This window comes from Protomyctophum parallelum (genome assembly GCF_964188405.1).
Source record: "Protomyctophum parallelum genome assembly, chromosome: 3".
Lineage (NCBI taxonomy): Eukaryota > Metazoa > Chordata > Actinopteri > Myctophiformes > Myctophidae > Protomyctophum > Protomyctophum parallelum.
The window spans coordinates 4,427,886-4,439,541 of NC_139698.1; the positions used below are offsets into that span (position 1 = coordinate 4,427,886).

At 46.7% G+C, this 11,656-nt stretch overlaps 1 protein-coding gene across 1 annotated transcript in view; it reads right to left on the minus strand.

Annotated features, from left to right (window-relative positions):
- Positions 1 to 7,439: 7,439 nt before the first annotated feature.
- Positions 7,440 to 11,656, minus strand: part of hcst (hematopoietic cell signal transducer) — a 12,485-nt gene continuing 8,268 nt past the window's right edge. The window contains exons 3-5 of the mRNA XM_083760837.1: positions 10,667 to 10,684; positions 9,239 to 9,370; positions 7,440 to 7,491 (exon numbers count right to left, since the gene is read on the minus strand). Of these exons, the coding sequence (XP_083616963.1) occupies positions 7,448 to 7,491; positions 9,239 to 9,370; positions 10,667 to 10,684 (194 nt within the window). The 3' untranslated portion in view covers positions 7,440 to 7,447. The remainder of the gene's footprint in view (positions 7,492 to 9,238; positions 9,371 to 10,666; positions 10,685 to 11,656) is intronic.

Here is an 11,656-nt window from a genome sequence, read left to right on the forward strand (position 1 = left end):
CCCCCTATCCACAAGGAGGAGCAGTGCACCAAATAATTATGGGAATTGTAGTCCAGGAAGGTAGTGAGACCAGTGTCCATGACATCAGAGACAACAGGCTCACTGCTACAATCTAAAATATCTAAAACCCCATATTACACACATAAATACCCCCAGGAAAGTGATCTAAAGCTTCTAAACGTCATTAACATATATTTTTTTGCAAAAAGGGTGAAGTGTCCCTTTAAGTATGCCTGGTTTGCCTGGTGGGTGGTGATGGGTGGCGATCCACCTGAACTGAAGCCGCACCCACAGCTGTAGTTGTATGATAAAAGGGGGAGGGGCTGATAATGTGATGTCACTATATTACTGTTTATTTCATTGGCCCGTTTGACTGTCAAGGGTTCAGCCTCCAGGAAGAAACCCTAAATACAAAGTCAATACACCATTGCATATAAAAACCACTCCAGGGTGTCTAATGAAGTACTGTCACCTCATAGACACATACAGTAGACTCCAGGGTGTCTAATGAAGTACTGTCACCTCATAGACACATACAGTAGACTCCAGGGTGTCTAATGAAGTACTGTCACCTCATAGACACATACAGTAGACTCCAGGGTGTCTAATGAAGTACTGTCACCTCATAGACACATACAGTAGACTCCAGGGTGTCTAATGAAGTACGGTCACCTCATAGACACATACAGTAGACTCCAGGGTGTCTAATGAAGTACTGTCACCTCATAGACACATACAGTAGACTCCAGGGTGTCTAATGAAGTACTGTCACCTCATAGACACATGGAAAACTGGAAAAATACAAAAAATGGTGGCACTCCATCTTTAAGGACCACGTCACTGATGTCTGAATGCATAAGACATTGGTGTGTTAAAATGTGACTGGGTGGTGGGGTTGTGTTTCATGGTTTCTATGGTTATGTATGTGGTTCACGACACAGATGCTTTACGACAGTAACGTAAGTGAGTGCTGCGACCGTAAGGCTGTGTTGTTGATATTGCTGCTGTACCGGTTTGTACCGTGTGTTGCCGGCGCACCTTTTTGGGCTGACAGTAAAGCCGTACTTGTTATTATATTCTCCTGGGTTGTGTGCATCATTCTCGAATACAACGTGTGTGTGTGTGTGTGTGTGTGTGTTTGTGTGTGTGCGAGCACGCAGCTAGATATACGTGCAAAAAGTAACAATTAAGCGCGTACAATAAAAAAGCAACAATAAGCTTTCGCTTTAAGCATTAACTGTTAACTAACTCTAACCCTAAGAAGAGCCATGGCTCGCCATGTCATGTGTATCATACAACAAAATCCTACAAACGTTACATACAATTGTGTCAATAACTAACTAACTAGCTAGCTAACTAACTAAGTAACTAGCTATAGCTAGCTAACTAAGTAACTAGCTTGCTTTAACTAACTAACTAACTAATGCATGACTCCGTACGCGATCTGAAGTTAAAAGGAGCAGTTCATCCAAAAAGGTTACTTATTTTCTGTTACACGCCCCGTGAAGCCTCGGGTTCACAGAGATTCTTTGTATTCTGTCGCATTCCCGAGACAATCAGAATCGTCAATTATTAGTCAATTATCATCGTCTCGGGACCGCGACAAAAACTAACAAAAAATTTAACTCTGTGAACTCGAGGCTGCGTGGGGTGTGTAATTGATAAAACAAGGGTGAACTTGGGTGAAAAAACATAAAATATGCGATATAATGTGGAAGGGGCTTCCTCGGCCTAACTGGCAGCGTGCAGCCGTCCGTGCACGACATCTATATAGTTCTGCTTACCGGTCCGGTTCGGCAGTTTGCCAAATGAGTCCGCGGACAGACAGACAAGAGAGACAGACTAACCTACACGGCTGCCATGGCGGCGACCGGCCGGGGCTAAACGGCGCCCGCCTGCTTCTTTCTCAGCGACCTGAATGAAGGTCTATGTACGGGCGCGGTGGACGTGAGGAAGCGCTTCTCCTTGTCGTTGTTCCTGAAGTCCTTGTTGATGCGGCCGATGGGCTCCATGGCGGGCCCGCAGCCGCCGCCGATGCCCTCGCGGGCCGCCTTGCAGATGGGGAAGGCGTTGCGCTTGTTGCCCATGGACGCCTTCTCGATCAGCAGGCCCGCGTACTGCTGGAACTGCATCTCCTCCTCCAGCTCCAGGCGCCGCAGCCTCTCCTCGAAGTCGCTCTCCTCCTTCCTCTGCTGCGTGTCCCGGATCAGCTTCTCCTCGATCTGCCGGACCAGCTGCAGCCTCCGGCCCTCCTTGAGGGCCTCCAGCTGCTGCTTGCTGAAGGACACGCCCGACTGCTTGCCGGTCAGCGCCGACTCCTGGGACATCAGCTTCTCCACCATGGCCGGGTCCACCTTCGTCCGCTCGCGCTGCTGCTCCGTGACGATCAGCTTCAGCATGGCCTTCTTCCGCATCTCCAGCTCCTGCAGCTCCTTCTCGAAGGCCCGCTGGCCCCGGGTCAGCCGCTGCTCCTCCAGCTGGTCCTGCGAGGCCTTCAGCTCGTCGTGGACCGTGTTCCGGATGGTCTGGAACTCCCGGAACATCTCGGCCTCCATGTCGTTCCACAGGTTCATCTTGAACTCCCGCGAGGAGATCTGCTGCTTCCGCAGGGCCTCCGCCTTCTTCTCGTCGCGCTTGTCCCGCTGGCGGAGGCGCTCCTTCATGTCCAGCTGCGCTCCCCAGCCCTTCATCACCTCGGTCAGCAGAAGCCCGCTGTGCAGGGCGCGGACGCGGTCCGTCTGGCAGAACTGCTGCGCCTGGGCGTTCTCCAGGGTCTCGCGGTGGTCCCGCTGGTCCTGCGTCAGGCCGGCGTCCTCCTGCAGGGACTTGCGTATCTCCTCGTCCTGGGCCTCCTGGGCCCTCCGGGCCACGAGCAGCTTGGCCTCCGGCGCCTTCGCCTTCCTCGCCTTGTACTCGCCGTCCTCTTCCTGGGTTGTTCCGCCGTTGTTCCTGTTCCGCGCCCCCAGCCGCGCCTCGGCCTTGGCGACGGCCGCCTTCTTCTCCTCGCAGCGGGCGAGGAGCTCGCGCTCCTCCTCCTCGATCCTCTCCAGCCGGAGGCGCGCCCGCTCCCGCTTCAGGGCGGCGCGCTCCTCCGCCTCCGCCTGCTCCCGCGCCTCCCGCGCCTCCAGCTCCTTCCGCCTCTGGAGGGCCCTGGCGTTGGCCTGCCGCTTCTTCCTCTCACGTTCCCGTTCCATTTCTCTCTCCCTCTCCGCGATGATGTTGATCTGGGCGGACCGGCCTTTGAGCATGAGCCACTCGGCGTCGGACAGGATGGGGTTGGTCATCTGCCGGATCCTCATCCACTGCTCCTTGGGCAGAAACGTGAACGAGCGTAGGTGCGGTGGAACGTGCCCGCCGGTCCTCCGACCGTAGGCCGAGTTGTACGTCGTGTTCATGCTTCCGGTGCGGGTTCCGTCCTATCTTCCGGTGCGGGTTCCGTCCTAACTAATGGTGTGTCTTCATGGTTCCGTGGGTTCCTATCTAACGGCTGTTCCCTTTTTTGAAGTGTCGAAACGGTTAGCCGGCCTTATGAGGGACCTAAATGAGGCCCGCGTAAAGGTCCACACATCACCGCTGACGTCACACGCTGTCCCCAAATGTAGTATCTAACCCTTTTCATACCACAAGGTCCATTATTTATTCAGCTTTCAAAACCACCATTTTGATGACGTTAATTAAAGCCCCTCAGACCCAAAACTAAAGAATGTTATTTTGTTATCGTTGGATCTGGACGATTTTGTCCAGAATTCCTTCTTAAGTAAAGTGGATGTTTAACAATAATTTAACACTTCCGTTTGTAGTCGTCAGGCCGGAAACCCCCAAACCAGAATCATAATTACCCCCAAATAATTCCCTGCATCATAGTTTTAGGGCATACTAGAGGGAAGCTCCGCACACTCAGATCAGATCAGATCAGATCAGATCAGATCAGACCAGATCAGATCAAAGTATTTATTTTGCAAGCTTTCGGTCCACTGACCTTCTTCAGGCCTGAACAGTTGTTTCTTTGTGATTTCCTTTTTATCGTGTTGTTTTTATCGTATAGTTCTTTGATGATGTATATCATTGTTTTCGTAACGCACTTTGAGTTGCATTCTATGTATAAAAGGTACTATATATATATATATATATATATATATATATAGGCCTGAATAAAGTTAATTGTATTATCGTTATCAAAATGACGCCATCGGTTTCTGATGACATCATGCGTCTCCATGTGGGTGACGTGTGGTTCCCTATGGTTTCCCTTGATTTAGGAAGGGGCCTAAAGTGTTCTGCAGGAGAGGGTGTGTCTGATGGTTTCCCTTGGTTTAGGAAGGGGCCTAAAGTGTTCTGCAGGAGAGGATGTGTCTGATGGTTTCCCTTGTTTTAGGAAGGGGCCTAAAGTGCTCTGCAGGAGAGGATGTGTCTGATGGTTTCCCTTGGTTTAGGAAGGGGCCTAAAGTGCTCTGCAGGAGAGGATGTGTCTGATGGTTTCCCTTGTTTTAGGAAGGGGCCTAAAGTGCTCTGCAGGAGAGGATGTGTCTGATGGTTTCCCTTGGTTTAGGAAGGGGCCTAAAGTGCTCTGCAGGAGAGGATGTGTCTGATGGTTTCCCTTGGTTTAGGAAGGGGCCTAAAGTGCTCTGCAGGAGAGGGTGTTTCTGATGGTTTCCCTTGATTTAGGAAGGGGCCTAAAGTGTTCTGCAGGAGAGGGTGTTTCTGATGGTTTCCCTTGATTTAGGAAGGGGCCTAAAGTGTTCTGCAGGAGAGGGTGTTTCTGATGGTTTCCCTTGATTTAGGAAGGGGCCTAAAGTGTTCTGCAGGAGAGGATGTGTCTGATGGTTTCCCTTGATTTAGGAAGGGGCCTAAAGTGTTCTGCAGGAGAGGATGTTTCTGATGGTTTCCCTTGATTTAGGAAGGGGCCTAAAGTGCTCTGCAGGAGAGGATGTGTCTGATGGTTTCCCTTGATTTAGGAAGGGGCCTAAAGTGTTCTGCAGGAGAGGGTGTTTCTGATGGTTTCCCTTGATTTAGGAAGGGGCCTAAAGTGCTCTGCAGGAGAGGATGTGTCTGATGGTTTCCCTTGATTTAGGAAGGGGCCTAAAGTGTTCTGCAGGAGAGGATGTTTCTGATGGTTTCCCTTGGTTTAGGAAGGGGCCTAAAGTGTTCTGCAGGAGAGGATGTGTCTGATGGTTTCCCTTGGTTTAGGAAGGGGCCTAAAGTGTTCTGCAGGAGAGGATGTGTCTGATGGTTTCCCTTGTTTTAGGAAGGGGCCTAAAGTGCTCTGCAGGAGAGGGTGTTTCTGATGGTTTCCCTTGGTTTAGGAAGGGGCCTAAAGTGTTCTGCAGGAGAGGATGTGTCTGATGGTTTCCCTTGGTTTAGGAAGGGGCCTAAAGTGCTATGCAGGAGAGGATGTGTCTGATGGTTTCCCTTGGTTTAGGAAGGGGCCTAAAGTGCTCTGCAGGAGAGGGTGTTTCTGATGGTTTCCCTTGATTTAGGAAGGGGCCTAAAGTGTTCTGCAGGAGAGGGTGTTTCTGATGGTTTCCCTTGATTTAGGAAGGGGCCTAAAGTGTTCTGCAGGAGAGGATGTTTCTGATGGTTTCCCTTGATTTAGGAAGGGGCCTAAAGTGCTCTGCAGGAGAGGGTGTTTCTGATGGTTTCCCTTGATTTAGGAAGGGGCCTAAAGTGTTCTGCAGGAGAGGGTGTTTCTGATGGTTTCCCTTGATTTAGGAAGGGGCCTAAAGTGTTCTGCAGGAGAGGATGTGTCTGATGGTTTCCCTTGGTTTAGGAAGGGGCCTAAAGTGCTCTGCAGGAGAGGATGTGTCTGATGGTTTCCCTTGGTTTAGGAAGGGGCCTAAAGTGCTCTGCAGGAGAGGATGTGTCTGATGGTTTCCCTTGTTTTAGGAAGGGGCCTAAAGTGCTCTGCAGGAGAGGATGTGTCTGATGGTTTCCCTTGGTTTAGGAAGGGGCCTAAAGTGTTCTGCAGGAGAGGATGTGTCTGATGGTTTCCCTTGTTTTAGGAAGGGGCCTAAAGTGTTCTGCAGGAGAGGATGTGTCTGATGGTTTCCCTTGGTTTAGGAAGGGGCCTAAAGTGTTCTGCAGGAGAGGATGTTTCTGATGGTTTCCCTTGTTTTAGGAAGGGGCCTAAAGTGTTCTGCAGGAGAGGGTGTTTCTGATGGTTTCCCTTGGTTTAGGAAGGGGCCTAAAGTGCTCTGCAGGAGAGGGTGTTTCTGATGGTTTCCCTTGATTTAGGAAGGGGCCTAAAGTGTTCTGCAGGAGAGGATGTGTCTGATGGTTTCCCTTGGTTTAGGAAGGGGCCTAAAGTGTTCTGCAGGAGAGGATGTGTCTGATGGTTTCCCTTGGTTTAGGAAGGGGCCTAAAGTGCTCTGCAGGAGAGGATGTGTCTGATGGTTTCCCTTGGTTTAGGAAGGGGCCTAAAGTGCTCTGCAGGAGAGGATGTGTCTGATGGTTTCCCTTGTTTTAGGAAGGGGCCTAAAGTGTTCTGCAGGAGAGGATGTTTCTGATGGTTTCCCTTGGTTTAGGAAGGGGCCTAAAGTGCTATGCAGGAGAGGGTGTTTCTTATGCTGTCTTATTAGTCTGAGTTTACATGCTGATTTATACTTGTTTAATTGTAACGCATTATTGAGAATTCAAGGTGTTATTTAGGGAAGTATTTATATTGAAAGTAGGCCTATTTATTTAGAAGACATGGTGCTAATTGATTCTGTGTCCTGTGGTAGGATCCACTCCTATTTAAAGGAGGCTGCAAAAACAGACAAGTTAGTTAGTTGGATGTGGGCATTGACACTGATAACATCCCTGAGGGAGTGCTACAGGGCCTTAAAGATCAAGGTACAGCCTGAAGAGAGCTCTCATCCATTTTGTTCAGTAGTGTTTGCTCAAGTGTTTATTTCGTTTTGTCATTTTTGTCATTTTTCATATTATTATTTTTCAGCAGGTGTAGTTAGGTGGGCAGGTGTTGTTAATCTAATCCAATCCACTTTATTTATATAGCACATTTCACAACGCAAGGTTTATAGAGAGAAGACTTCTGCACACCCGGCAGGCAATTTGGAGCAGGTGCGACGATGACAAAGAGTATACAATGTGGAAGAAGGGACATCCACACACTGCCACTTGCTAGTTCAGAGCAATTTTATTAATTGAGCAACGCAAGGTTTACAAAGTGCTGTACAGAAAGTTAAAAGCTAAATACACTATATAGCTAATACAAAAGACACCAACAAACCACATGGTAGAAAAAGGGACACATTACAACAAGCCACAGAAAAACACAGTACAGGACACGTGGGTCTTAAGGCGAGATTTAAAAGTCTCGATTAAGGTGGTCAGCAGGTGTTTTTAAGGTGGTCAGCAGGTGTAGTTAGGTGGGCAGGTGTTTTTAAGGTGGTCAGGTGTAGTTAAGGTGGTCAGGTGTTTTTAAGGTGGTCAGGTGTTGTTAAGGTGGTCAGGTCTTGCAGTTGGCTCTGACGTTCATATACACCTCATTAGCTGTGAGACGCACGCATGCACACACACACACACACACACACACACACACACACACACACACACACACACACACACACACATAGTCATAGATGATTACTTTCACTGGTTATCATAAACGTTGTGGAGTAGCCTATGCAATGTTTATTGCCTCATAGGAGGCCTGTGGGCAGTTCATCGTTACGCCAGGATTCCACTGGGCGCGTCTGTGGCGCGTCTGCGTCGCGTCTCCGTCAGTGTCGGGAATGTTCCCTTTTAATCAATGGAGGGTGGCTCCACTGCCCACGTTGCGTTGCGTTGTGCTGCGTTCGGTGACTAAAAAATTGCCCCGGTTCGTTTTTTGACGCACGCACGCGTCCATTCATGTATAAAAGAATGTTGCTGACGCGCAGTTTTCAAAAGCCTGCTGTGGAGCACCTCTAGCGTGACGTTGACGTTGTCAAGACGCGAGCAGGACGTGACGGAGACGCAACGCGCCCAGTGGAGCCCTGGCGTTAGGCAGACATGTTGTTAAAATAATATATTAAAGGGTTTCTGAACTGCCCACAGCCCTCCTATGAGACACAGAGTATAGAGCGTCCCAGTCCCGCCCCCTACCAGGGCCCAGGAAATGATTATCCGTTCATTTTCCTCATAGACATTTCAAAAAGTATTTATTTAAAGACGTTTACGCCGCGGACAAAGCCAACTCTTGTTGTGACAAATCATGACAACAAACACAATTTTTTGGGCCGAACAAATAATTAGGAAGAAGAAAAAAACGGCAGGTTACAACACTTTTTTTGTTGTTTTTCTTCTTTGTAATTATTTGTTTGGTCCAAAATATTGTGTTTGTTGTCATGAGTTGTCACGACTCGAGTTGGCTTTGTCCGCGGCGTAACCGTCTTTAAATAAATACCTTTTGAAATGTCTATGAGGGAAAAATGCATTGGGATTCATTTCCTGGGCCTGGCGTCGTCATGAAAGGGGGCGGGGCTGCGACACTCTATAGAGCTTCACAGTCCCGCCCCCTCCCGAGGACCAGAAGTGAATCCCCCGTTAATTTTCCTCATAGACTTTTCAAAAAGTATTTATATAAAGACGTTTACACCGCGGACGAAGCCAACTGGAGTTGTGACAAAATCATGACAATAAACACAATGTTTTGTGAAAAACATTGTGTTTACTTTTTGTTTGGTTTTTCTTCTTACAAATTATTTGATCAGCGAAAAACATTGTGGTTATTGTTATTGTGTCACAACTCGAGTTGGTTTTGTCTGCGCGGCATAATCGTCTTTAAATAAATACTTTTTGAAAAGGAAAATTAACGAGGAATTCACTTCTGGTTCTGTAGCGTCGTCATGAAAGGGGGCGGGACTGCAACGCTCTATAGAACAAAATGGTGGCAACCTTTCATGAGGACCAATTATACGAAGACAGGTTGAAAAGTGGTGAAGTGGTCCTTTAGTTTTTTATCCCATTCTGACCTGAGATCAGATTCATACGAGGTTTCCACCGGACAACACACTGGTCTGATTAACCCATTCTGACCTGAGATCAGATTCTATAAAAATGTCAGTCGTTCTTCGTTTTTTCCAAAAATAGCAGACCTACAAGCTCGTAGCGTGCCACTCGGTGGCGCGCTATGAGCTTGTAGATCTGCTATTTTTCAATAGCTAAAGCATAACATGATGCTAACACCAAAATGGGTTCCCGTTCAGAATGGGTTAAGACTTGCAAAAATCAGGCCCTTATGGTAAGCAGTCCTCACCGCTGTCTTTCCTCTGGCGCCTCCTAGTGGCCCACTGGTAGGTGACGATGACGATGACGATGGTCAACAGGATGTCCGCACCGACGATGCCCGCGATGGTGGCGGGTTCTATCCTGTAGCACCGCCCACTGTCTGCACGCACGCACGCACACACGCACACACACACACACACACACACACACACGCACACACTTACTTGCTTGCTTAAGGTACGCACGCACGTGTATGCAAGCACGAACATTGGCTATATTATATATTTTTATGTTTTTATGTTTATATTTTCTTATGTCGTCCAAATGCGACCCGAGTGGAGTCCCGGCCTTATATATGCTCATTGGGTCCACTGGCAGAGCCTGACCGGAGCCTTTTGTGGCGGTTCTGGACAACCGTGTACCCTGCACGGTTGTCCCTCCAGCACCAGGATAGCCCCTTGAGATGCAGCATCTCATTTTAGAGGGGGACCCGTAACATGCAGACCAAGATACATAAGACGTCTACAGTACACAGATACAGACAATATACAAATACATACATACATAAAAAAATGACACAGACAGCTTGCTAACCTCTCCCACCCACCCCACCAACCACCACAGCATCAGCTGTTGAAGCAACAGAGGAATGAAAGTGCAAATACATCGGTGAATGAAGTCCTAAAGCGACTGAAGGAGGAAATGGATCTATACGAGATAGAGGAAGATTATTCCAGAAATACCTCCGTCCAACCTCGTCATACATCGGGTGCCTTCCTTAATGTAAACGAAGTCCACACCCACAACACCAGAGGGAGTGCAACGAACCATGTACAACCCAGATTCGGCACAAACAAGGGACTAAATTATTTTCGCTCCTATGCCACCAAAATGTGGAACGCCCTACCAACAGTCATTAAGACATGTGGATCCCTTGACTCCTTCAAAACCGCTCTCAAAGGGCACCTACGGATGGCTGCGATTCGAAACTGGCCCCCGTAAAAATCTGAATTTGTCCTCAATGTTTGTGTTCACACACTTTTGTCCTCAATGTTTGTGTTTACACACTTTTGTCCTCAATGTTTGTGTTTACACACTTTTGTCCTCAATGTTTGTGTTTACACACTTTTGTCCTCAATGTTTGTGTTTACACACTTTTGCCTTCAATGTTTGTGTTTACACACTTTTGTCCTCAATGTTTGTGTTTACACACTTTTGTCCTCAATGTTTGTGTTTACACAATTTATCCTCAATGTTTGTGTTTACACAAACACTCAAAGCTGGACATAATAGGGGGGCTAGCACCCCTAATATAAACAATAGCAGATCTGTATACAAGGGAGTTTATACATCTGCTATCTGCTAGCAAACACCAACGAATAGCCTGCAACACAGTACAACATCGCTAAAATCTAAAATGAATAAATGTGAATTAAAAATTAACTTGCTACTGTACCTGCGTCAGCTGCAATACCTAGAGGAGAAAAGACAAACAACAACAACATCAACAACAACTGTAAAACACGTTTACACCTGAGGCGGATTCTACGAAATTACAAGATTCTTTTATAAAACAACACTGAAAAACTGTTATATGTGCTGCTCAAACCTTTCCATGTCAAAAACCCCCAACAATGATACTATATATGTTCATGGCCTATCTCAGAATAACATGTTTTACTGTATGTTCATGGCCTAGCTCAGAATAACATGATACTGTAAATGATACTGTATATGTTCATGGCCTATATCTCAGAATAGCATGATACTGTAAATGATACTGTATATGTTCATGGCCTATATCTCAGAATAACATGATACTGTAAATGATACTGTATATGTTCATGGCCTATTTCAGAATAACATGATACTGTAAATGATACTGTATATGTTCATGGCCTAGCTCAGAATAACATGATACTGTAAATGATACTGTATATATTCATGGCCTAGCTCAGAATAACATGATACTGTAAATGATACTGTATATGTTCATGGCCTATATCTCAGAATAACATGATACTGTAAATGATACTGTATATATTCATGGCCTATATCTCAGAATAACATGATACTGTAAATGATACTGTATATGTTCATGGCCCCTATCTCAGAATAACATGATACTGTAAATGATACTGTATATGTTCATGGCCTATATCTCAGAATAACATGATACTGTAAATGATACTGTATATGTTCATGGCCCCTATCTCAGAATAACATGATACTGTAAATGATACTGTATATGTTCATGGCCTATATCTCAGAATAACATGATACTGTAAATGATACTGTATATGTTCATGGCCTATATCTCAGAATAACATGATACTGTAAATGATACTGTATATGTTCATGGCCTATATCAGAATAACATGATACTGTAAATGATACTGTATATGTTCATGGCCTATATCTCAGAATAACATGATACTGTAAATGA